The 27,264-nt window shown below is 36.4% G+C and overlaps 1 protein-coding gene across 3 annotated transcripts in view; it reads left to right on the top strand.

Moving 5' to 3' along the window:
- CDKAL1 (CDK5 regulatory subunit associated protein 1 like 1) overlaps positions 1-27,264 on the top strand; it is a 648,948-nt gene that overhangs the window by 280,430 nt on the left and 341,254 nt on the right. For all 3 annotated transcript variants that reach the window (XM_037518925.2, XM_054698342.1, XM_054698343.1), the window contains exon 8: positions 19,994-20,097. In XM_037518925.2, the coding sequence (XP_037374822.1) occupies positions 19,994-20,097 (104 nt within the window). The remainder of the gene's footprint in view (positions 1-19,993; positions 20,098-27,264) is intronic.

The following is a 27,264-nucleotide window of genomic DNA, read 5'->3' on the forward strand; positions in this document are numbered from 1 at the left end:
TAGTGTTGTTTTGGGCAGAAGAAAAAGTTGAAAGCAACCAATACAAAAGTATTAAAATTGCACGTTTGTTTTTGCTTCTTTAAATTAATTTGCTGAGTCAAATAAGAGGATTGAACCAGGAGGGTTACTTTTTGAAGATCTGATTTTTTTTTTAGTGGCATATAATTCTGGAGTTTTAACAAAATCCACAATTTCGAAATCAAACAGATTTCCCAGTCTTTATAAACTCTTTACAATATGTCTATCCTATAAATTCTTTTATTGTTTGAAGTCAGCCTCATTATAAATCTCACAGGTCCTAAATATTAGATATTTTTCTAATACCTCATTCTTTGCAAATGCAAGGAAAAATTTTCATGTTAAGAAAGGTCTAGAATTATTGTGGCAAACATGATTAATTGGTTCTCTGAAGGTCCATTTGGATTTTGGCGGGTATATGGGTTATTTGAGTTTTTATATGTCAACTATAGTATAGATAACCTCATGAAAATAAAATATAATGGCCTGCAAAGTAAACGGATGTATCATCCTAGTGTCTTTGTCAGCATTTTTTTTGAGATTTCCTTGACTATCCCTTCCTCTGGCTTTTAGCCTCAGTATCATAGTCTTGAGCGCAAACCTGTATGTTACCATCTTGAAACAAAAAAGGTTCTATAGTAAGAGCAAAGAAATGTTTTTCCTAAAAATTTCACCTTAATACATTTCAGTGCATTATCAGTGCATGTCTTTGACAAGCATTTTATATTTATACATTTCTGAAGTAATTCCAGTTTCCATGAGGATGTCATGCCCCAGTTGATATTTTTTTTGTTCTGAGTTCTTGAACTCATAAGCATTCACTGGAAAAGAAACAGGGATTTCTATTTGATTAATCATTCCCTACTCTAGAATTGGTGCTGGAACTAGTTTTCCTTGAACTTTAAGAGAACATGAGAGTGAAGAAGATTCCTCAACAAAATCTGTATTGTTTTAGAAAGAGGAATGTGAATAAATGCTCAGTGGAAAATATAACAACATGCCCTATGCTTCACCCTTTTTGCTCCCAAATAGTCATATACATCCTTCCTCACATATGTGTTCTTAAATAAAATTTGCCCTTAAACCAAGCACCCTTACAACTTCCTCAGACAGGGACATCTCAAAGTCTCCCTCAGTTCCAAGAAGAGGATCTCTGGATGACTTACAGTTTTCTCTCTCAGGTCTGATGGAGTTCAGAATAGCTTCTCTGTGTCTGTTCTTGATGTGGAAATAAATGCTTGGTGATTGCAATAAAAATTCCCATATATAAAGGACAATCATGGAAAAATGATACACGTTGGTAACATTTTCATAGTCTTGGAATGAAGAGTACTTTCCCTACTGTCCAGATTTAATTTTTTACTGCATTTAGCAGCAACTGATTTTTATCTCAGTGTCTGGTTTTCCCTGGTAATTCATGCCACATCTGACATGGTTTTGAGCAAGAATATCCATTTGGAAACTGCAGTTTATAGCACTCTCTCTCAGTTAATGTGAGTTGGGGAGTGAAGGATCCCAGGTGGCTTCAGAGCAGTGGATCACACAGTGGTCTCAGGACCAGCAATGTTAGCAACAGCATGACCTGGATGGCAAATTGTTGGGTGTCAACCCAGACTATGGAATCAGAACAGGAGCTCTGAACAAGTTTGTGCTTTTAACAAGATTTCCCACAACATTGCATGCACTCCCTCGTTTAAGAACCTGTGAACCCATAACTTAGACTTTCGGCAGGTTTTGTGATTTCTTTGGCAAATCTCCCTTCAAAACTAAGTGGGCTAATAATCCATTTACACTAATGAGAGTCAGAGACCTTGCCGGTCATCCATTCTGGGCCATAACAGCAAGAAGCCTACAGCTATATCCTCGCTCTTCATCTTGGCATCTGCTTGCTCCTTTGCCTTCAGCCTGCATCTCTCCTACATTTTCACAATGAGGTGTATTGTTTTCTTTGTTAGGCAACTGCATGCCTATGAGCTGGAGGTGCTTGGGAAAGTGTGGCTATGGGGGTGGGGTTAGATGTCTTCTGGGCTTCCATCTGGTCTATTTCACAAACTTTAGCTTGACTTCTGCCACTTGTCTATGTGTTTGGTTTGTGTTTTTTTTAAACCCCACTGGAGTCAACATCACCAGATTTTTAGCTTTTCTTTTGAGTTACAGAGGAAGAGAGGGTCTCTGGTATCAAAGCTGTATGTTCTCTCTCATCTGCTTTCACCCTAGGCTTCACATTAGGCTCAACGAAGTGGACACCATATTTCATGACTCTTAATTTGTGTACTATATAGATTTCTCTCATTTCAACAACCATCATAAGTGCTTGTAGCAATCATGAAATTTAATACATCAGCTCAGGGTTAGAGGACAGCTAGTTCAGAATAAGCAAATTAAGAAAAAGCAAGAATTTCTTGTTCTCTTTCATTCAGAGGAGAATGGCAAAGCAATTCTACTTTGTTAAAATTATCAAGTTAAATTATACATACGAATGTGAATAAACCTTTCCTATATTAGGTCTTTGGGGTATCTGGGATACTTTCTGTTTTTCATTTGTGTGTTTACTAATGGTTTTATTCTTTTTTTGCCCATCACCAACCATTACACCCATTTTATTCTTTCTCTCTCTCTTCTCCCATGTAACCTCAGAAACCTCACTTTGTTTATTGGTATCTGCTAGTTTTTTTTTTGTTTGTTTGTTTTTAAATCTCATTTTGTGTATCTACTAGTTTTTATAAGTATTTTGTTTTGTTGTATTTTAAAATTTTATCATTTTCATTTTGACTTATTTTACCAAACATAATTTCTTTGAATTCCTTCTATTTTACCATAAGTGGCAACACTTTGTCTTTCCTTGTAACTGAGTAATACACAGTTTGTGCATGTACCACATCTCATCTTTTGTATATGCCAATACTCATTGTGTGCATCTACCACATCTTCTTAATTGATTCTCTGTCAGTGGGCACTTAGGTTTCCATGTTCTAGTTTTTGTAAATAATGCTGTAGTAAGCATTGTAGAGTATGTAGGTTTTTGAGTTGATGGTTTCATGTTCTTTCATTTGATGCCCAAAAGTGGGATTTCTGAGTCATATGATATTTCCATTCTTAGCTTTGTCAGGTAAATCCAGATGTCTTTCCAAAATGGCTACATTAATTGACATTCCCACCAGCAGTGCAGTAGGGTTTCCTTTTTCTGCATTCTCTCCAGTACTTGTTATTGGGCATCTTTTTAATATGTATCAGTTCTCATGTGTGTAAGGTTTAGCGTGTATCTCCTTTACTAAAAGCTGTGATGAATAATTTTCCATATATCTGTTGGTCTTCTGTAGATCCTTCTTTGGTGTTGAGATCTGCTGCTCAGGTATTATTTGCGTTGTATTTTTTTATTGTTAAATAGAATATCTTGGGTATTAACCCTTTGTTGGTTGCAGTGTGTGGTTGCTTTCTTCCTTCAGTGGTATGTCTTTTTAATCTATTTATATTTTGTGTGTAAAACTTTTTAATTTAGGGTACTTCTAATTGTTGATTTTTGCTTTTATTTCCCATGTCGTTGGGGTGAAGTCTCCAAAGACAGCTTTATTATTGACGTGAAGTGTACTGCTAACATTTTTTTCTCTATATTTTATGCCTTAGCTATTTTCTCTCAGTATTCTGTAGCTGTTAAAGGCTTATCATAGTTTCATATAAATTTTATTTTTTTTGTTGTATTTATTTGAAGAATATCATTAGATTTCAATGGATATTGATTAAATTTTTGTATAACTTTAGGTAGAATAGTCATTTTCACTATATTGATTTTTCCCATTCATGAGCATGGAATATCTTTCCATTTCACTATGTCATGATCTATTTTCTTTAGTATGGTGTTGTAGTTTTTACTGCATTTATTTGGTTCTGTTACTTCTACACATTTGGTTCTTTTTGATGCTATTGTGAATAGAATGAAAATTCTTTTTCTTATTCATTATTTTTATATAAAAATGCAACTGATTTTTGTATATTGATATATAACCTGCCATCTTCCTATATTTGTTGTTTCTGATAGTTTTTGGTGGTACCTTTGGGTTTTCTATATATAGTATCATATTGTATGAAAATACTGATAGTTTGAGTTCTTTTCCAACCAGGATTCCTTTTATTTCCTGCTGCTGCTTGATTGCTCTGGATAATATCTTTAATACTAAATTAAGCAGGACTGATGTTACAGGGCAGGGAGAGGGGCAGCCCAAACCCCGCAAACCTGCCTGCTCTAAATAGGTTCTGTCATCCACCGCATCAACACAAAACATATGAGACTTTAATGGGAAGGAACTTTAATAAAATTAGGAAACAACACAGGAAAGGCAAAAATTCTAGTTTCTAAAACAAGCACCCAAAGTGACCCGTCCCCTCGTGGGTAAAACTCCATCCAAATGGGACTGGCCCAGAGCAAGGCCCCAAAGCCTGCCACAAGTCTAAAGCATCTTCCAGTGGGAACCCACAGAAAAGGGTTAGAAACAACCAGACAAGCCCAGAAGGAAAAGAGCAAAATCAAAATCAAGATAAAAGCTGCCATTGTCCCCTCCCCACGGGTCTCACCCACATCTGTGTCACCCAGTCCACGACCAAAAGACAAGCGCAGTTTCTTCATGTGTCTGTAGGCTCCATGTGCCTCCTCCAGGTCTCCTTCTGGCTCCATCCTGCTTCCTTCCTTCCTCAGTCTCCTCTGCAGCTTCTTCTCTTCCTGCTCAGCTCCACCCTCCCTTGGGTGGGGCAGGGAACCTGGAACCTCCCCCCTTCCTGGGGACCACCCCATTACAATGACAGTGAGCATCCTTGTCTTGTTTGTGATTGTAAAGGGAAAGCTTTCAGGCTTTCACCATTAAGTATTATGTTGGGTGTAGTTTTGTATGATATGGCCTTTATTATGATGAGATAGATTTCTTCTCTTTCTGTCTTGTTAAATTCAGGACCCATTTGGGATAAAAACTATTTTCATGAGCTTTCTCTACATCTGTTGATGTTATCATGATTTTTAAAAATTTCTATTGTCCATGTAATGTTTTACATGGATTGCTGCATGTGTATTAAACCATCCCTGGGAGAAATATCATTTGATCATGATGTATAATCTTTGTAATGTATTGTTGATTTTGCTTTGCCAGTATTTTGTCAAAGAGTTCCACATGAATATTCATCAGAAATATTGGTCTGTATTTTTCTGATAAGTCCTTCTCTTTTTGTCCAGCCTGTCCCCCTGAATTGCTCCTTTATGGGGAACCCTTGACAAGGTATAGAATCCATGGAATGATACTCAGCAATTAATGCAGTGAACTATTTCTTTGCCCCACAATATGGATTAAAGAGGTCATACAAAAAATATACACTCTATGATCCATTAATATGAAATTCTAGATAAGTGATTTATCATGAATACAATTTATACTTGAAGAAAGTCCAGTTACTAGGATGGGGCAGTTAAAGACGGGGCAGGAGGGAATAATTTCATAAACACAAAAAACCACTGGGGTTGATGGATAATTATTTTTTTAAATTGCCCTTTTGAAATATGTAGTTTATTGTATGTCATTTTTTCCTTCAGTATAGCACTTAAGTTTGTTATACTTATTAAAATAATAGATATTGAACAATCAAACAGGGTCCTACCACCTACCAGACAAAGCCTCTTGAAACTTCTTAAAAGTTAGAAGAGGTATGTGCAAACTCTACCCCTGGCTCTTAATATAGCTGTGTCTTAAAAGTCTTTTCAAGTTCAGTTTTTTAAATCTGAAAAGTAGAGCTGCTTCTCCCTGACCAAGGAAATCACACTCTATTGAAATGTGGTGTGTGAGAAGTGCCCTTTGACTTAACTAATCTTCCTCCCCTTTCCTGAGTATTGAAAAAATACCCCTTATGTTTCTACTCTGGTTTCCTTTTCCTCCTTCCTAAATGAATGTGAAGAGCAAGTGATGGTACATCTCCTGTGAATTGGCTACATTTGCATTCTTTGTTAGTGAATTGGTTGAGTAATTATGTCATTAATTTGGAGGTATCCCCATGAAATAACAATGGGGAGAAAAGATATGAAGTAAGTCCAAGTGATGATTTTATTTTTTTTTTTAATTTTATTTTTATATTCCCCATACCATTTCAATCCCCTTATTTTCAAGACTATTTGTTTTGCAAATTTCATTCATGATGTTAAGTATATTATAAAAATATTTTATCTTTAAAAAATCAGGTGGTGCCACCAATGTAACCATATCTAGAAGATCAGCTACAGCTATTTGGCAATAAGGTGACTGTTACAGTTGAAAAGAAATAGATGACTTTATTTGTGGAACAAATATTCCACTGGAATATGAGTCTGATGAATAGTGGAGCTGCAGGGCTCCAGCTGTTTCAAGTTAACATTTTTAGCTAACAAGTGACTTTCTTTAAATAAGAGATAAAAAAAAATGATGTTTATTTTCTCAGCAATTAAAAGATCCCAAAATGTAAATAGTTTCATTGGGAATTTAAATGTCTTATGTACGAGTTAGTTGCTTTTAATGATATTTTTCTTCTATGGAGAAGAAAAATGCAATTTAGATGCTTTAGGATGTGGCATTTGGTTATGGATATTGGCACATCCATGGAATTATGTTTATTAGGTTAGCAAATTATGAATTTGTGTACTGAAACACTATAACCTATAATAGAACTATTTAATTTCAAATCACAGCCTCATTATTAGTAGCCATGAATAAGCTACTTTAGCTTCATTCTGCCTCATTTTCCTCATTTGTAAAAGGAGGATAATAAAAACATGGACCTCATGAGGTTGCGGTAGATTGAAGTTATTTCATTAGTACAAAGTGCTTAACATGGCACCTTTCACACATTAAACATTGTGTAACCTTTAGTATACTCTTTATTATGTCATCCACTGTTTTAATTTCAAGAAAAATCTCTAGATTATTTCTTTTTACAATGTATACAAATAGAACATTAAAAAAACAAAATATTGATTAGCTTGGAACTAGAGTTACTGGGGAAAATATTGAAACTTAGCACATATTAGCAGATTTTTGTTCACAGTTATTCCAATTTGTGCTCTTCATCAGCGATCTATGAGTGTCCCTAGAAATGGAATTACTAAACCAAAGTAGAATGATTTAATCTTGATAAATCTTAAATAATCTGTTATAGGACAGGGAGAAGGGCAGCCCAAACCCCGCAAACCTGCCTATTTTAAATGGGTTCTGCCATCCGCCACATCAACACAAAACATATGAGACTTTAATGGGAAGGAACTTTAATAAAACTAGGAAACAATACAGGAAAGGCAAAGAGTCTAGTTTCTAAATGAAGCATCCAAAGTTACCCGTCCCCTCGTGGGTAAAAGTCCATCCATATGGGAATGGCCCAGAGCAAGGCCCCAAAGCCTGCCACAAGTCTAAAGCATCTTCCAGTGGGGACCCACAGAAAAGGGTCAGAAACAACCAGACAAGCCTGGAAGGAAAAGAGCAAAATCAACATCAAGATAAAAGCTGCCATGGTCCCCTCCCCACGGGTCTCACCCACATCTGTGTCACCCAGTCCTCGACCAAAAGACAAGCACAGTTTCTTCATGTGTCTCTAGGCTCCATGCACCTCCTCCAGGTCTCCTTCTGGCTCCATCCTGCTTCCTTCCTTAGTCTCTTCTGCAGCTTCTTCTCTTCCTGCTCAGCTCCACCCTCCCTTGGGTGGGGCAGGGAACCTGGAACCTCCCTCTTTCCTGGGGACCACCCCGTTACAGAACCACTTTCCTCTTGAATCTACATAAGAGAGGTCAAATGGGATGAGAGGTATTTGGAAATTTTTGACCAAGTTTTCCAATGGGATCTGTTGAAACCAACAAAATAAACATTTTACTGTAGGAAAAGAATCTACTCTGGGAAATGCTAATAAGTACACTTTGATATCTTTTGATTTGTGCCATCTGGAGCATTTGGCAGTCAGGTTCCTGGCCTGATCTATATGATATCTGGATTTACTATCTTAGGTATTGTATCAGTTGATTCTTTGAGATGAACATTCCATACTTTGGTGTATGCCTGTGTGTGCCTAGTTAGGCAGACAGGTTTCCTGTGTGTCCTTCCGCTTCTGTCCAAGAACTTCTTCGGTCTTGTATCCCATGTTTATTCCTACCTCATGGGAAGGAAACTTCCTTCATCTGGTATATACTCACCTCCAAAATATCATCTGTTAGTATTACCATTCTGGTTCTTAAGTTGACATACTTCTTCCATCTGAGATCTATTTTTTGCTTTCTCCATCCTGGTATTATTTGAAAACAGCATGGTTCTTTATAAAAGGATTAACACTACATTAAATGGGGGTTGTTGCTTTTATCCTTCCCTCTGTTCATCAAAATGGAGAAAGAAAAAAGCCTGTTACGGAATTCGAAGGAATTTTTACCGTCAGTTAAGGAAATAGGGTGTAATATGTATGAAGGAGAAGAATCACTAAACAGTTGTGCATTTGAGAACTACTGGGGAAATACTGTTTTTACACAGAGGTTTGGGTTGTTAGTTTGATAGCCAGTGACTGTATATTAGGCTCCCGCTAATTCCCTCTTTTTTCTCTCTGATAAATGGTGTTTTGTGTTGGCGCTGCTTCAGGTAGCATTCTCCAAAAGAGAGACAGGCAGTTGGAATTTACTTTGATTATGACACTGCTAATTTGAAACCCAGCTCTCAAGTCTGGAGGATTTTTTGAAATTAAAATGGAGTCTAGTGCTATAAATGCTTAGGCATTACCTTTGCATTTCAATTTAAAACACCTCCTCTGTCTTCATTATGTAATTACTCACACCACTCTGACCCAAACAATGAGTTAGTTTCCCACACAGGTTAGAAAATTTTCTGAATTTAGCTTTCTAGTTTCAACACCGTTGAAGTAAAAGATTTTTTTTTCTTCTTTTCCCAGGATGTTTTGACCAGTATTAGAACAATACCTTTTATCCCAGGCGCCAAAATATGGTACCTGTTATACGTTATAGAATTAGCTTCAGCCAGTGTTTCCTGTGAGATTTCACCCCGGCAGACGTCAGCCTCCAGAGTCACTGAGGAAGCCAAAACAATGGCTCTCGTTGCTGCTACTCCTTTACTTTTTAACTGTTTTTTGAGCTCTATTATTCAGTTTTTTAGGGCTGGTATATTTAGCCTGTGGTTAGTGAAACCTTCAGGAGATTAACCCTTACTTGTGTCTTTGCTAGAGATCACTTCCTTTATGTGGTTCTTTAGAATTCCTGAAATGAGCTTTTGTTTAGTTTAATAGCAGAAAAATGTAAACTCTTAAGCCACAGGAAATAAATAAATGTTAAGTCCAATACCGTCATGTTAATTTGACTTCAATTCAGGCAAATACATAGGCCTTCCATACATTTTTGGATTCTGATTCACTGGGATTGGTAAGGGGAGCAGGTATTTCCACTTCAAAAGAAAAAAAATTGGACTAAATGAAAAGCAAAAATACCCATACTCCAAATTGTAAACAACTTTTAGGGATGGAAGTGGGGAAACTGTGTGTGTATGTGTCTATGTTTGATTTATTTCAACTATACATCTGTTTGGTTAGATTATTTTTTTATTTTATTTTTTTTAATTTTCTAGAGGCATGTCTTATCTATCTATCTATCTATCTATCTATCTATCTATCTATCTATCTATCTATCTATCTATCTATCTATTTATTTATTTATTACTTGTTTGTTTTGGTTTATACATGCACTGGGTACAGTCAGAAGCGCGGGAGGGTGAGAGAATTCACCAGAGCCAGAGCAGGGAGCAGAGCAGGCAGAAGGACTGTAGTACACTGCTGAGGGGAGCAGCGGGCGGCAGGAGAGGTCTGCGCGCCATGCGGGACCCTCCTCGGGTGGCTGAGGAGCAGCCGAGGATCGAACCGGCGCCGCAGAGGCCGTGGGTAGCTTCGCAACCCAGCGCTCAACCGCTGCGCCACCGGGGAGGCCCCTGGTTAGATTATTTTGATGGGGTTTTTGTTACTGCTTTTTTTTTTTTTTTAAAGATTTTATTTACTGGGGACTCCCCAGTGGTGCAGCGGTTGAGCGCTGGGTTGGGAAGCTGCCCGTAGTCTCTGCAGCACTAGTTCGATCCCCGGCTGCTGGGGAGGGTCCCACATGGTGCGCAGACCTCTCCTGCCGCCCGCTGCTCCCCTCAGCAGTGTACTTCGTCAGTCTGCCTGTTCTGCTCCCCTCTCTGCCTCTGGTGAATTCTCTCACCCTCCCGTGCTTCTGACTGTACCCAGTGCTTGTATAAATAAGTAAATAAATCTTTAAAAAAAAGATTTATTTATCCATATCCATATCTGGTACTGGCCAGATGTGTGGGAGGGTGAGAGGATTCACCAGAGACAGAGCCGGGAACAGAACAGGCAGACTGACGAAATACACTGCTGAGAGGAGCAGTGGGCACGACAGGAGAGGTCTGCTGCACCATGTGGGACCCTCGCCAGCCGGGATCAAACCGGCGCTGCTGAGGCTGCGGACATCTTCACAGCTCTGTGCTCAACCGCCTGCGCCACCAGGGGAGGCCCGTTACTGCTTTTTAAAAACTGTACATTATATTAGTAATATGTCTTCCATGGCAGAATTTCATTTTAAGGATAAATCATATTCATAGAGATGGTTTATACTCATGCTGTATAAATAACATTTCCTATTAATGTAGTTGGAGTACATAGTTGCTTTTAGAGTCTCTTCCTTTTTCAGCTTGGACATTCATTAGTCCAAATCTGTACTACAGGGCCTCCCTGGTGGTGCAAGGGGTTAAGCACTGCACTATGAAGCAATCCGCAGCCTCTGCAGCAGTAGTTCGATCCCTGGCCTGCCAGGGAGAAACCCACATGGTGAAGCAGACCTCTCCTGTCTCACCCACTGCTCCCCTCAGTAGTGTATTTTAGTCAGTCTGCCTGTTCTGTACCCCACTCTGTCTCTGGGGAATCCTCTCATCGGCCCCCCTCATCTCTGGCCTGTACTCCAGTCTTACGTGCATAAATAAATCTTCAAATCTTGTGCTACAGATTTTTTTCCTGTGTAAGAGTTCTGTAGCCCTAATGTATGACCAGGTATCTTTGTTCCATTAGCAAGTAATAGTTGGTGGCTGCTATCTTTGCAAGGTATAGATGATAGTTAGCCTTTGTCTTTTATGCTGCTCTCGTTTTATAAACTAAAACTAACAATGTCAGTGTTAGTTTAGAAGAAAATTTTTGTAAAAGTGTGAGCTTTATGGTTGACACAGTTTCATCATCTTTCATCATGCTATTTTGGTAAACACATTCAGAAAACAATTGTTGCTATTATGGGTGTGGGACTTTGTCTCCTAGGGAGTAAACCACTAGCTACAAATAGAACATGTTGAAAACCCAACTGGAATTATTGTCATTACTTATTAATTATATTTCCTCTGTGTCTGTGGCAATTGATATGTTACCTGATTCAGGCTAATATTCAGTTAGTCATTTTCTTGCTATTTTTATCTGTATAAAATACAGATATTTCTTTTTTTTTTATTTTATTTTTATATTCCCCATACAATTGCAACCCCCTTATTTTGACCCCAATCTCTCCTTTCCCTGCCTGGCACCCCCCCTCCCCCCATAGTGTATCTCTGGTTCATAGATGTTTGTTGATTTTGATTTTTTCTTTCTTATGGTTATTCTTTTTCCTGGTCCCTTATCTAGGTTTTCTAGATTCCTGCTATGAGTGAGACCATCCGGCATAAAATACAGATATTTCTAAAGATTGTCCCATGATAATGTCAGAAAGCTCCCTCCCTCCCTCTCTCTTTCTCTTTCTTTCTATTTTTAAAGATTTATTTATTTATACAAGCACTGGGGTACAGGCCAGAGGCAAGGGAGGGTTAGAGAATTCTCCAGAGACAAAGCAGGGAGCAGAGCAGGCAGAAGGACCTAACTATACTGCTGAGAGGATCAGCGGGTGAAGGAGAGGTCTGCTTCGCCATGTGGGAATCTTCCTGGCCAGCCGGGAATCGAACCGGTGCTGCAGAGGCTGTGGACAGCTTCACAGCTCTGCGCTCAACCTGCTGCGCTTCCGGGGAGGCCCGAATGTTGTAGAATTTTCTGCAGCAGTAATATATGTAAACCTTGATGGGTTTTGTTTGGCTTCTGGTTAAATAGGTAATTAAAGGAAATTGTTAAGGAAAATATAGTTTTTCTCTCAATCTTCAGTCGTGGTGCTTCATCATCAAATTGGTGTTAAATTAGGCTATTAAAAAAATAAGATGGTGGCAGTGCAGGGTAGTTTACCTTTTTGAAAACGCTTTCACATGGCAAAATTAAATTAGCATCCAACTGGATAGGAAGTTCAAGGTATGCATTTTAAATTTATTGCTCTGTCACTTCTCATGGTCTATGAACTTCTGATAAGAAATGTACGTTATGTTGAAGATGATCTTTGTGTTGATTGGCCATTTGACATGTTGTGTACAATGCAGTGCATTGTGTTTGTAACCTGTGTCTGGTCCCTTCCTTTGTAGTTCAAGTCAGCGAGCTTTAGTTTCCTATTCCCCTGGGAAACCTCAAGGACAGAAGAGCTGCTCCTTTCACCTGAAAAGATCCATGTTATCACCCTGTGCCTATTCCAAGCTTGACTTCCCTTTCCCTTTACTCTTTGTACCTTACTGGATTTGTTTCCAAGCTTGCCAAATTTTTGCGTGACAATTTCTTCTTTTAATACTTTGAATATATTGGCCTGTCTTTCAGCTTCCAAAGTTTGTCATAAGGAATTATTGCTAATCTTGTGAAGGATCTCTTGAATATGATGCTTTACTTCCTTCTTGCTGCTTTAAAAAGCCTTTATTGTATTTTGAAGCTACAGTTATAATGTGTTTTGATCTGGATCTGTTGGAGTTCATCTTACTTGGAGTTCTTTGAACTTTTGGATGTTGATGTTCATATCATTTATCAAATCTGGGAAAATCTGAACCATCATTTCCTCTCATATTCTCTGCCCCTTTCTTTGTTTCCCTTCTCCTAGTGGAACTACCAAAATGTTTGTTGGGTGGTGTTCCTCAGTCCTCCTAAGTGGTTTTGCCTTACTTCAGTCTCTTTTTTTTCTTTCTGCTTTCTAGACGTATTAATTTCCATTGTCCTATCATGTTTGCTGAATGTCTTCTGCACGTTCAAATCTGTTTTGAATCCATTAAGTGAATTCTTTTCATTTACTGTATTTTTTATCTCCAGAATTCCTCTGAGTTTACTTTCAGGTTTTTTATCTCTTTATTGACAGTTCCATTTTGTTCACACATTGTTTTTACGACTTTCTGCAATCTTCCTTTAGTTCTTTGAGCATTTTCAATGCCATTGTTTTAAAGTCTTTGTCTAGTGTGTCTGCTATTAGTCTTTTTCCAGACAGCTTCTGTTGATTCATATGCTTTTCCTTTGCATGGGCCATGATTTCCTGTTTCTTTGTATGTGTTCCGATATTTATTTTTTGAAGTCCGGGCATTTGAATTTACTAATGTGGTAATTCTGGAAATGAGATTCTGCCCTCTCTCAGAATATGATGGTGTTATTTTAATTTTAATTAATTTGTGTTCTTTCTCTGTGGCGAATAGCAACCTGAAGTGTAAGCTTAAAGTCTTCTCACTTTTCAGAACCCCTCTTTGACATAGGTAGTTTTTATTTAATTTCTCCCATTTAGTCTTTAATATCTGGCCTTCACAAAGAAAGGGAGACGTTACTGGCCCTTAAATTTCCTGGCATTCAGTTCAGCTGTAGGAGGAAGGACTTTTAACAAAGTGGAAGGGCACAGCAAGAATAACTGCTACTTCTTTTTCCTCTTACTTACATTGTCAGATGCAGCCATCAGTACAGATCCCTAGTATTTGGAATATAGAGTCTTTTTTGCCTACCCTGGCTTTCATACACACTCATCTTGGAAAATACCCATAGCTCACTGTGATATTTCTCGGGATAAGGGATGGGCAGTGGCCAGTAAGCTATGAGGCACAATTAGATGTAAATGACTGTTTAAGTCCTTACCTGGAAGTTGCTAGGTTTTAGCAGAGCTTCAAATGGGCACATCAGACAGATTCTGCCAGTTAACTGCTATCTAGTTAGTGGGACAGGTTTCCCATCTTCCCATAAGCCTCCTGAATAATTGATATATTCTTACTTAAAGTATATTATTGTTCTTAAGACATGGACACTTCACCATTGATAGAAGAATTTCAGATAAGATAATTGCATATTTGAATTGTCTATATGTGTAACTTTGGGCAAATTTCTACCTTGCTGAGCCTCAGTTTGTGGATGAAAGTATGGGATAATAACATTTTATCATGATTGTTGTGAGGACTAATGAAGCTACAAATGGAAAATGTCCAACTGAATGTCTGGCAGACATTCTGCAACCATCTTCTATCATTTGCACCCTCAATACCCTCCCTACCTTCAAGTGCTTTTTAAAGGTTGTGATGATTTTTACATAGATTGATAGGTGATGCTAATGAGGATAATTCTTTCAGGTAAAGGGAATGAGAAACAAAATTATAAAATTTAAATATGTTAAAAAAAACTTGAGTTAAAGAGTGTTTAGCATAGGAGATCATGGGGATAGAATAAGAGAAAATGTTGGTACAGTTGTTTTCGATTTAGTACAAATAGGAGAAAACTTAACTGCTACTTTTTTTTTCTTTTGAATACAGAAGAAACTCCTGAAATGTCACAGTTGATGATGGGGGCAGTAAAGAATATTCTTTTGGAGTTAGTAATGATAATGGGTCAGTAGTAAAAGTGGTGGGATTCATTTTAGGTGGGAGCAGTCCTGGCCAAAGGAAACTAAGAATTTAGGAACTATAATCTGTTAGATTTTCAAGTCATTATGTTTTTTGTTGTTCATGATTTCGATTTGGCACATGGTATTATTTGAAGATCTTATCAGATTCTGCTGATATGATTATTTCTCTCATTTGTTTAAAAGATAACAGTTTATAATTTTCCTGGAAATACTTGGTAAAATCATGATGAGTGTTCACAATAGGCTATATTTAACAGTCAACTGGCACAACTTACTCTGTATGAACATTTTGTTTCCTGAATTTTTGTTTTCTTGTTTCTTGAAGCTTCATTATGGAACAATGTGGCTAGACAGTGTATGCTTTTGCCAAGAGTTGTCACTGTGAAGGCCGTATTACTTTATCAAACTGGAAGATTTTTTTTAATCACATTAATTTTATTATTTATTTTTTACATTGTTCATTTTTAAACAATATTTGCTTCTCCCCACCCCCAGGTGTAGTCCCAATAGAATTTCCTTCACAGATGCACCCGTGCTTCATCAGCAGGGTCCCCTGTCCCTCCCTCTGATCCCTCTCCCTCCTGCTCCACTGCAGGATGTCTCTGGTTTATAATTGTCTGTTTTTGCTTTGTTGTGTAAAACTTGAAGATTTTCAGCAAAAGCAAGTCAGAAGGAAAAAGACAAAATGCTGGTTGTGTTCACTCATACAGAGTATAAAGAAACAAGGGAAAAGAACAGACAAAACTGAACTAAAATCAGTCCTAAAAATCTGAAAACAAAATTGAGGCCACTAGAGGGGGAGGTCAGAGGGAAGGGAGCAATATCTGAAGATGCATGAACTGTAACACTTAAAACATATACAGAGTTATAAACCAACATTACCTCAAAAAAAAATTCAGTTAAGAAACCCTGAAACTTTGTCTATTGATTAAAAATAAATAGCGATTAAATTATGTAAGTGGCATGGAATTTGCTAGTGTGAAGTTGTTAATGTTTAAATACATAATAGCTTTCATATATTTAAATTTGCTTTGACCCCTAAGTAGAGGTAAAGCAAACCCTTGAGTTGCAAAAACTTTTCTTCCTGCCCCACAAAAGATACCAGTAAGGGTGAATTTTTTAAATTATAAGTGATTATTAAATTATTCCAGAACTTATATCTAAAAAGAAAAGCCTGAATATGTTAAAATTTTTAGGTTTTCATTTACTTTTTGTGGTTCAGATATTAAATTGACATGTTATTATGTTTCTGAGTCCTTGGAAATATATTAATTTTTGAAAATTCATTGTTCTAGTTATTTAGTTTCTATACCTTAAAAATATTCTGCCACAAATGCCTTTTAGGACCAAAATTATACTGCTAAATGAAATAACCAGAATTATACTGCTAAATGAAATACACTGCTAAATGAAATAACTAAGCTGCCTCTGCTTTGAGGTTTTTAGTTATTTCTTGGCCTGTAGTCAGGTAAGGACCTATGCAAAGACTAGTAGGTGTGGCTGGGGCACTAGCTGTATGCTTCTAGCAGAACTGCCCAGGTCATTCAGGATTTTTCATCTTCTTACTGTTCAACAGCAATTTCTTTTTGGTTTTGTCTTTCAACAGTCAGTCTTCCAAGATGCGGTCTTTTCTGACAGTGGAAAACACTGGCTGAGTGTACTCACTCTTAGACAATTGTTTTATTGTTTGCAGATAATTGAAACTATTTGAAAGATTTCTGTGACTCTCCCTCCCCCTACCTCTCTTTCTTGCTTTTTTTATTTTAATAGCAGGATATTTGATAAGAATCATTGATCATCATAATGCCTGATATTGAGAAATTTTTTTTTTAAACCAAATAACACCAAAACATTCTGTCATTTCTAATTTTGTATTTTGCTCCCTGTGTATTATAACAAATTTTCTTTTTAAAAAAAAGTAAGAAATAACAGGTTTAATGTTAGAGTTCGTGCTGTTATAGTATGCTTAAAAATACACTCTAAAGAAGTTTTCAGATTAGGATGAGCCCCTCATTTACAATAAAGAGTTTAGATCCCTAATTAGCCCCAGGGGAACAGTTTAGTGAAAAGTGCTTTCAATTCTTAATGTAATATTTACACTGTTGGTTTATGAATGTTTCTAAGTATCACCTTGCTTTATTTAAATGTTTTCATGAGTGATTTTTCATCAGAAATATATTTCTACCTTTTTTTAAATTAACATTTTATTTTATATAATTCTTACATCGTTTTTCATTTTTGCACTAGGTATGCATTTTCATTTTGGTTATATTCCCCATACAGTTGCACCCGCCTTATTTTGACTCTAGTGCTTCCTCTCCCCTTCTCCCCTCCCTCACCCCAGTGTGTCTCTGGTTTATAGTTACTTGTTGATTTTGATTTTTACTTTGTATTAATCAGTCTTTTTCCTGATCCCTTATTTAAGTTTTCTAAATTCCTGCTATGAGTGAGACCATCCGGTATTTTTCTTTTTCTTTCTGACTTATTTCGCTGAGCATGATCAGGGAAATATTTCTACCTTTTTAAAATGAGCTTTAGGATCATATGATTGGTCTCCACAGTTGATTTAAGTAAACCGATCTGTACCCTAAAGCTAAAAACACATGGGACATTATAATGCCTAGTTATTTTCTTAAGGAATTGTTAGATGGTCACATTGAACAACCAGTGGTCAACACTTAGACTTAGCAGGTACAGGCACTATTTTCAGTGCTTCATATGGATTAATTTATAAATTTTTATAACACATGTTTCCCTTCTTTTCTTATTTTTTTCCTCCTCCATCTCCAGATTCATGCCTCATAAGTTATGTTTCTGATACAGTCCAAGTCTGAAGTATTAATAGCTTCTGTTAAGATGGTCCACTCAATTTATAGAATGCTCCATTGCTAATAAGAGCAATAAAAGAAAGGAGTTAGAACTTAAAGTAGTGTCTGTGGGTAGAGAGAACAAGTTTCCCCGGAAAGGTACTGAGTTGTCTTGAGTGGATACCAATCATAAGGGGGAGGTCACAAGGAAATGAATGGAGGGGTCTGCTTTGTCGAGTGGATCTTGGAGCTAGTTGAGGTGAAGGGTAGAAAGAGCAATGAGCTTTGAGAACTTATGCAGTAGACTTTTAAAAGCACATCACATGAGGTTATACATTTTGTAGAGAGCCAGAAGGAGGACGATCAACAGAACTTGTAAACAACAAGAATGGAATGATTGGTTTGGGCCAGTAGATGAACTAGAAGCCTTGTCTTAGATTTCCAAAGAATAGGAGACAAACATGTTTTAAACAAGTATTATCTTCATGTAACAGATGATGAGTAATCACTATGTCTTTGAATGGAATTCTCTTTGTATCTTATGGTGAATAATTTTCCCTTGTTATTTGCATTAGTATGTGTATTGTTTGACATTTGTTATATGGCTGTAGTTTGGTGTGGAAACAGCAGGGAGTTTTGAAATTTGGCAGGCCTAGATTTTTATCTTGTTTTTATGTGTCTTGTGCAAGGTACTTTTTGACTTTCTTATTCTCAGTTTTTTCCAAGATATATCTGATACATTATTTTCAGGTGTACAACTTAATGAACTGATATTTGCATATATTGCATAATGGTCTCAGCGTGGCTGGTAACTTATTGAGGGATGTTTTATAATTTTTTCTCATGATGAGAACTTGCTAAGAACTACTCTCTTAGCAACTTTCAAATACCAATGACTGTATTATTTATTTATTGTAGTCACCATGCTGTATATTGTATCCTCATGACTTATTTTGCAACTGGAATGTTGTCCCTTGTGACCACCTTCAACCCTTTTTGCTCATACCATAACCACATGTCCCTGCTTCTGGCAGTTACCAATCTGTTTTCTGTTTTTGTAAGTCTACTTTTTTAAGATAACACTTGAAAGTGAGATCATACAGTATTTGTCTTTGTCTGAAATTTCATTTAGCATGATTATAAGTTTCATGTTGTAAATTGCAGGATTTCCTTTTTTATGGCTGAATAGTATTCATCCGTTTCTATACATACATACACATGTATATACCTATGCACATACATATACCTATGTGAATATATATTTTTCCATGTCTTGACTATTTCCATGTCTTGACCATAGAGGTGCAGATATCTCTTCAACCTAGTGATTTCTTCTCCTTTGGATAGATACAGAGAAGTAGATTTTTTTGTATCATATTTTTAACATTTTGGGGCACTCCATACTGTTTTTCATTATAACTCCACCAGTTTACATTTCCACCAGTTATGTACAAGGTTCCATGTTTTCCACATTCCTGCCAGCACTTGTTAACTCTAGTCTTTCTAATAATAGCTGTTCCTGGAAATAGGAGTGATTTCTTATTACAGTTTTGATTTTCATGTCACCTGATTTACCCTCTCTTCTCTTTTCTCTTCCAGTAACCACTATTTTGTTCTTATAATCTAAGAGTTTATTTTGTTTCATTCATTTGTTTTATTCTTTACCTACTATATATAAGTGAAATCTTGCAGTGTTTGCCATTCTTTGATTCACTTGTTTCACTAGGATGATACCTTTAGGTCCATCTGTGTTGTTGCAAATGGCAGAATTTCATCATATTTTTAATTTGGTATTTTTAAAGGTAATGTTATTGCTGTATGTTTTAACTTTGACTAACATAATCCTGGAAAGCATTCATTAGACATAATTTTAGTATTTTTTTTTTCTGAATTTAAGGAATGAAAATATCTGAAAAATTTTAAGGATGTTCTTTCTCATGAGAATGCTATGTTGCCTACTTATTCGTCTATCTTAAAAGTTAATGTTTACATGCTTTATCATTTCTGAATAATACAATACATATAAGCAATACTAAAATAACTTTAGTTTTTTGATGGTGAAAGTAATGTTAGTGGTTTAAACAAAAATGATTACCTGATTAATCATTGTAAACATTTTAAACTTTTCTCCTGATGGATATGGGCATTTGAAAACATCGTGTGGTTTGCTATACCATTCTCAAATAATTGAAACCTAAAAGAATTGCAAATTGCAAATTTCTGTGCCTGGTTGAAAATAAAATTGAGACATGGTAGATGATTGTTTTTTTTATATAAGCAGGCAGATGTTATTAAAATAACTTCAGTATATGCTTTCGGTTTTTTTTTTTTTTCATGTTAAGTGTGCACTGTCTTTCAAAAATTTGAACTTTATTTATTGCTATCATTTGAACAGGTGTCTCAACGCTTGTACCTACTGCAAAACTAAACATGCCAGAGGAAATTTGGCCAGTTATCCGATTGATGAACTAGTAGATAGAGCTAAACAGTCTTTTCAAGGTAAGATTTTCTGGAATTTTATATGAATTAAGTTTTCTTAACAAATTTAGTAATTTCTTGATAAATTTAGTAATTTATTAAATTTAGACATGCCCTTAGCTTTCTGAAGCACTTATAAACATTTCAGTTTAATAAGATGTCATCCGATTTAATCAGGTATATTCATATTAGAAAATAAAGCTTACAAAGGTTTCCAGGAGTATTAGAAGGAAGAGGTTGGTTTTACTTTTAGTCAATGAAGATAATAACCCTCGTAATCCACAGGGCTGTTGAACCAGTAAAAATGGTATTGGTAGATACTAGAGGGAATAATACTTGGATGGCTCTTCTGCTATTTCTGAGTCATCACTTGCTGGAAATGTGATTGTGTAGGCAAATCAGCATATAGTAAGAGTTATATTCAACATGATGCACAGTTGCTTTGACACAACTGCTTATATCTTAAGCTTCCTCTTTTGTCTTTGTTTATAATATGTGTATATAACAGTAGATTTTTTTATTATTTTTTAATTTTATATATTTTTAACATCGTTTTTCATTTTTGCACAATGTATGCATTTCATCTTGGTTTAATTCCCCATACAGTTCCCACTCCTCCTTGTTTTGATCCTACTCCCTCCTCCCCTGCCCCTATAGTGTGTCTCTGGTTTACAATTGCTTGTTGATTTTGATTTTGACTTTATCATAATTAGTCTTTTTCCTGGACCCTTATTTAGGTCTTCTAAATTCCTGCTATGAGTGAGACCATCCAGTATTTTTCTTTTTCTTTCTGGCTTATTTCGCTGAGCATGATCCTTTCCATGTCCATCTATGTTGCTACAAAAGGCATGAGTTTATCTTTTTTGATTGCTGAGTAATATTCCATTGTGTATATGTACCACATCTTCTTGATCCAGTCATCTATTTTTGGGCATTTGGGTTGTTTCCAAAGCTTAGCTCTTGTAAATAGTGCTGCAATAAACATAGGGGTGCAGGTGCCCTTTTGAATTTATGTTTCTGTGTCCTTTGGGTAAATACCTAGGAGTGGAATCGCTGGATCATATGGAAGCTCTATGTTTAGTAGGTCCAGAAATCTCCACACAGCTCTCCATAGTGGTTGGACCAGTTTGCACTCCCACCAGCAGTGCAAGAGAGTTCCTTTTTCTTCACATCCTCGCCAACATTTGTTGTTGTTAGTTTTTTTAATATGTGCCATTCTCACTGGTGTAAGATGGTATCTCATGGTAGTTTTGATTTGCATTTCACTGATTACAAGTGATGCTGAACTTTTTTTTTTTTTTTAACACATTTTTTTTTTTATTTATAGAGGCATGTTTTTATTTATTTATTTGTTTGTTTGTTTGTTTTGTTTATACGTGCACTGGGTACAGTCAGAAGCGCGGGAGGGCGAGAGAATTCACCAGAGCCAGAGCGGGGAGCAGAGCAGGCAGAAGGACTGAAGTACACTGCTGAGGGGAGCAGCGGGCGGCAGGAGAGGTCTGCGCGCCATGTGGGACCCTCCTCCGGTGGCCGGGGAGCAGCTGGGGATCGAACCGCTGCGCTGCAGAGGTCGCCGGCAGCTTCGCAACCCAGCGCTCAACCGCTGCGCCACCGGGGAGGCCCTGAACATTTTTCATATGCCTATTGGCCATTTGCATTTCCTCTTTGGAGAAGTTTCTTTTTAGCTCTTCTGCCCATTTTTGGACTGGGTTATTTACTTTGTTTATGTTGTATCTCATCAGCTCTTTGTAGATTTTTGTGATCAGTCCTTTATCATTCGTGTTGTGTGCAAAAATTTTCTACCAATCGGTGGAGTGTCTCTTTGTTTTGGTTACTGTCTCTTTTGCTGTACAGAAGCTCTTTAATTTGATGTAGTCCCAGCTGTTTATTTTTGCCTTCACTATCACCCTTTTGGGTGATGTGTCTTTAAAGATGTTACTCCCGTGTATGTCGTGTAGTGTTTCGCCTATATTTCCTTCTATATATTTTATGGTTTCAGGTCTTAGCATAGTAGATTTTTACCTCCCACATGAGTCATCTATTGTCTCCTAATCTTGTGGGTTATTGTGATAGTTACTGGTAATGTACTTTTTCTTTTAGCAGGAACCTGGAGTGTTAATTTCAGTACTTCATACTTGAACCTCAGAAAGTTTGAGTTCCAAACACGTTTATTTAATCTATCTAGAGCTCAAATAAATCTGTCAAACTGAATTTGGAATGCCCTTAAAATACAGAGAACCCCCTGATAAATTTACTAATAGCTCCCAACTTTTGTATTCTTCTGTTGCATTCTTAGCCCAGCCCCTTTCCTATTCACATTCAACTAGTACTGAAAAAAGGTAAAATGAAATCCATTGCCAATATTTTATTTTAGAGACAGTAAATGATATTATCTTAGGAAAAGTTTGAGTGGTGTTCTTTTCTATAAAATGACTAAAGGATTTTTCAGAAATCTAATCTATTTAAAAGACGCCTTTGCTGACATTTTTTTCTTTGCCCATGTATTTGTCAGATAAGAAGGATGTTAAAACTATGTCATCTATCTACCAATCACTATAAATTTGAAAGCATATGGGTCAATTTCTTCAAGATGCATTTCAATATTTTGTATTTCTGAGCACAACTACAAAAATCTTCTTGTTTTATTCTAGAAACTTATTTTTTTTTAATTTTTTAAAATATTTATTTATTTATGCATACAAGAACTGGAGTACAGACCAGAGGTGTGTGTGTGGGGGGGTGAAGAGATTCACCGGAGACAGAGTGGGGAACAGAACAGGCAGATTGACTGAAGTGCACTGCTGAGGGGAGCAGTGGGCGAGACGGGAGAGGTCTTCGGCGCCATGTGGTAGCTCCGTGGCTAGGGATCGAACTCGTGCTTCAGTGGCTATGGATAGCTTCATAGGTTGCATCTTAACCCCTTGCGCCACCAGGGAGGCCCTTTTATTTTAAATTTTTAAAAAAGATTTATTTATTTATGCATCAAAGAGCTGGGGTGGAGGCCAGAGATATGTGTGTGGGGGGGCTTGGAGTGAGAGAATTCACCAGAGACAGAATGGGGAGCAGAACTGGTGGACCTACTGAAATACACTGCTAAGGGGAGCATCAGGCAAGACAGAAGAGGTCTGCAGTGCCATGTGTGGTTTAGCTCCCTGACCAGGGATGGAACTCAGGCCATAGTGGTGACAGTGTGATAGTGCTAAGACTTAAACCCCAAGCCTCCAGGGAGGCCCCTGAGAGCACTTTTTATCAATTCTTGACCTTGCTATGCTAGTTTATAAGGTTCTTAATGTATTTGTTAATAACATTATCAATATTGTATATTTATAGAATAACTGTTTTCAGAGAACTTTCATAAGTTTTTACTAGATTTTCACAAGATGTAAATAGGGTATGTGCTATTATTTTAATTTCTTTTTTTTAAGATTTATTTATTTATACAAGCACTGGGTACAGTCAGAAACTTATTTTAAAAATAGAAAACTTAAATCACCATGTAGAAGGTCAAAATATTCTATGGATACTCTCATGTATATCCTTACCTCTGGCCTATGCTAACACTTTGATATAATTGCTTCATGTTTTAATATACACATTTATGTGTTATGTGACTTGCAGGAAAGCAGACAGTAATAAGAAGAATTTTTATAAACTGATCACAAAGAGTTTTTTTAATGATACCCAACAAGAAATTTCCACTAAGCAATATAGTGTTACAATGTGTTACTTCTCTAGGACTTTGTCTTATCTAAGTAGGACGGGCCAGTTTTAGTGAGATTTAAAGACTATATCACATCAGAGGTGTGTCATGACTTAGAGACTATTTATAGAGAAAATGTTAGGAAAGACTTATTTAGTAGTACTATCATCATCATCAGTAGGTCTGTACATGCCTTTTAACTCCTGATCATAAAATGTTTGCCACGTTATGCTTTTTTTTTTTTTAATTTGATTTGCAACCTGTATATTAAAGTTGAAACTGAAAGCTAGCTTTTAGACTGGTAAGCTCATTTGGTTGATAATATGTTACTGCTACTGAAATGCTGCAGCCCTGCCTTGCTACATGGGCCACTGTGTTTAGGAGAATTTTAAGTCATCAAGTATTTGGTGCCCTTGCCACAGGAGAGTTTGAATTTCAAACACAGTTCTGCCACTTACTAACCACAAGATTGAAACAAGATACCTGGTCTCTACAAGGCCTGTGTTCCTATTACTATTTTATTTTGTGTTGTTTAATGTTACAATTGGACATATCTTACACAAAGTAGTTGACTATATCTTTATTATAAAAATTATACGTTACTTAAAGTGAAGAAATTTAAAATAAATCTGTCTTAATTTTGAGTGAGAATATTGTAATGCCCTTAACAGATATAAATTAGCAGAATCAAATGATTTCCTTTTGCTTCTAAAATACTTTTTATTTTATGAAAAAAATTCTCTATAGATACTAACTGCTTAGTATTACGATACTTGATACTTTCATTTTCAAGGCATAGGGAGTGCAAATTCACGCAAAGCATGGCCTTTAAATCCCTTTCTGCAATTGGAATTATCAGTCTTCAAGCCCACATTTTCATCTTTTCTTTGTTGAGGTCACACATTGGTTTGCAACACTTTCTATGTATTCGGAGTACAGATTCATACCTCTTCAAATGCACGTTAGCACACCACCTCCATCACTACAGAGCCACTAAGCCTCCATGACAGTTCATAGGGCACCCCTCTGCAGTTCAGTTTTGCAGTTAAATTCCAAGGGTTTGGTTTGGTTTTGGTTTGCTTTGTTTCTTTATATTTTTCACAAATGAATGAAAGTATCTGCTGTATGTCCTTTTTCCTTCTGACTTATTTTATTTATTATACTTCCTTCCAGTCTTGTCATGTTGTCACATATGACAAGATTGCATTTTTTTTTTTAAATAGCGGTGTAATAGTCTATTCAGTATGTATACCAATGTGCTATATCTTCTCTATCCAGTCATCCATCATTGGAGACTTAAGTTGTTTGCATATCTTGGCTATTGTAAATGTGCCAAAATGAACACAGGGGTGTATGTATCTATTCGAATTAGTGTTTTTATAGTCTTTGGATAGAAACCTAGAAGGGCAATTTAAGTTTACATTTTAAAGACAGTGATTAAGCAGCATTATCTTTAATCCTGCAAAAAATAAAGGGATTTTTATTGACTTAGAGAGTTCCTAAGTTTGAGCTTTAAAATTGGGAGGGATAGTTAATTAAAGTAAGTATAACAAAAGATATAACCTGTGGGTATTTTTTAACCTGTTACTTTGCATATTTAGTTCTTTAATTATTTAGATGTTAGGACTATTTGGGGGGCCAGAACTCTTCATATTCTGCATATGAATTTCCTATTCTTGAATAAACAAAAAACATTATGACCCCACAAATTGTTACTCTGAGAAACCTATGCCTATGCTGTTAATAAATTTTGTTACCATGTCCAAAGCCACTCTGTCACTAGAAGTTTAATTTCCATACCGAAAATGACATTTCCTTTCTTTTTCTTAAAATTTTAATGATTATTCTGTGCCAGAAATTCTAAGTGATTTTTTAAAAAAATAAACCAATTGTAGAATGAGAATTAGGCCCCAGTTGCCTGGCATATGAATGTACATTAAGATCATATTTTCTTTCTATATTGCTTATTTATAAAAACATGTTATATTTATAAAATTTTGTTTCTTAGTAGTGTAGCGCTTGATAGCCTAAGGGCTATGCCAAAGGCAAGGACATATGCAGAAGAGATTCTGAAGTGATCATGAAATTATCATGAATAAAAAAATGGCACCCAAATTACCCCAAATATGCTGATTCCACATTCTGTTGCCAAAACTTGTGAGAGCTCAATAACTTTTTAATATTAAATATAGCATTAAAATACAAAGGATTTATATTTTTAAATAGAAGCTTCAGTTTACAAATATATTTAATTTTCTTTCTCCCTCCCTCCCCCTCTGTTCTCTCCCCGCCCCCCAACATTTTCATTGACTGTATTTGTTTTTGTGGGCCTCTTTACCTATGAGTGTAAGATTTACCTGGTAACTTCTGGCTATCGTCTTATTGTTCTAATAAACTCCTGCAAAACCCTTCTCTTTCCCTCCTTTACCTCTGAGATAATTAGGTTTTAAAAAATTCCTAACCATGGTAGTGTTTGAGGGCTAGAGCTCGATGTGGGTGCATTTTAGATATCTAGAAAAACATGTCAAACACTGACCAGGACTTTGTTGGGGCCAGAATGAATTTACAGGCTAGTGTTTTCTAGGATATTTGTATTGATTTTCCTCCAGCAGCTAATCAATCAGCTTCAGTTGTATAAGTGATGGAGCAAACCTTTTTAAGTGTGCTGGGTGAGTGGTGTGGAAACAACACCTTTCACTGCTGTCTCTGGAATCAGTGTGTAGAGATGATGGATGAGCTGTTTTTATAGCTATCTTGCGCTTTTCTAGATCTCATTTGTGTGTTGCTACTTTTTTCCTTCCTTCATAAATCTGAACACCCCCACAGGATAAGTGGCATAAACCAGTTATGGATAGGTAAATAAATTAAGATGAAATATTCAGAGCAGGGAGAAAATTATTTGATACTTAGTGGGAATTTTAAAAATTGGACTGTGTCTTATTTCAAGACTTGCAAAGATACTGTGTGGTGTATAGGATTAATTATGAAATGCAGCTGTAAAAATTACTTCCTACCCTTATAGGTAGGTGTAATGAGTTACACTTATTTTGGGGGGTGTATAGACTTCATATTGTTGAATGGTTTATACCAAATTGAATTTGAATGACTGCTTTTAATAATGGTTACCATGTATTGATTCTGATCCAAGGTCAAAAAGGGTCTGATAATTGTGTCCTATTTATGTGGCAGTTATTTTAAATCTCTCTTTTACTCCTTTATCTTCTCATTTGTATTGTATATAAATAAAATTGAGAAATCTCTTTCTCCTATAGGATTAATAATGTTAGTTTACATGTTTGTTATGCCTTGTCAACTTCCAAAAAGGACTTTAGGCAGTTTACATGAAATGATTGTATGTTTTAGACCTTGAAAATAAAAGCTATATAAATTACTATATTGTGTTCAGAAAGAGGGGAGGTAATCTTACCAACCATGAATCCTGGCTCTCCAGATAAATCAGGAAATAGGATGTTTTCTGTAATTTGATA

The sequence above is a fragment of the Talpa occidentalis genome, unplaced genomic scaffold, assembly GCF_014898055.3.
Source record: "Talpa occidentalis isolate TD23 unplaced genomic scaffold, MPIMG_talOcc4v2.1 talOcc4.2, whole genome shotgun sequence".
Taxonomy (NCBI): Eukaryota; Metazoa; Chordata; class Mammalia; order Eulipotyphla; family Talpidae; genus Talpa; species Talpa occidentalis.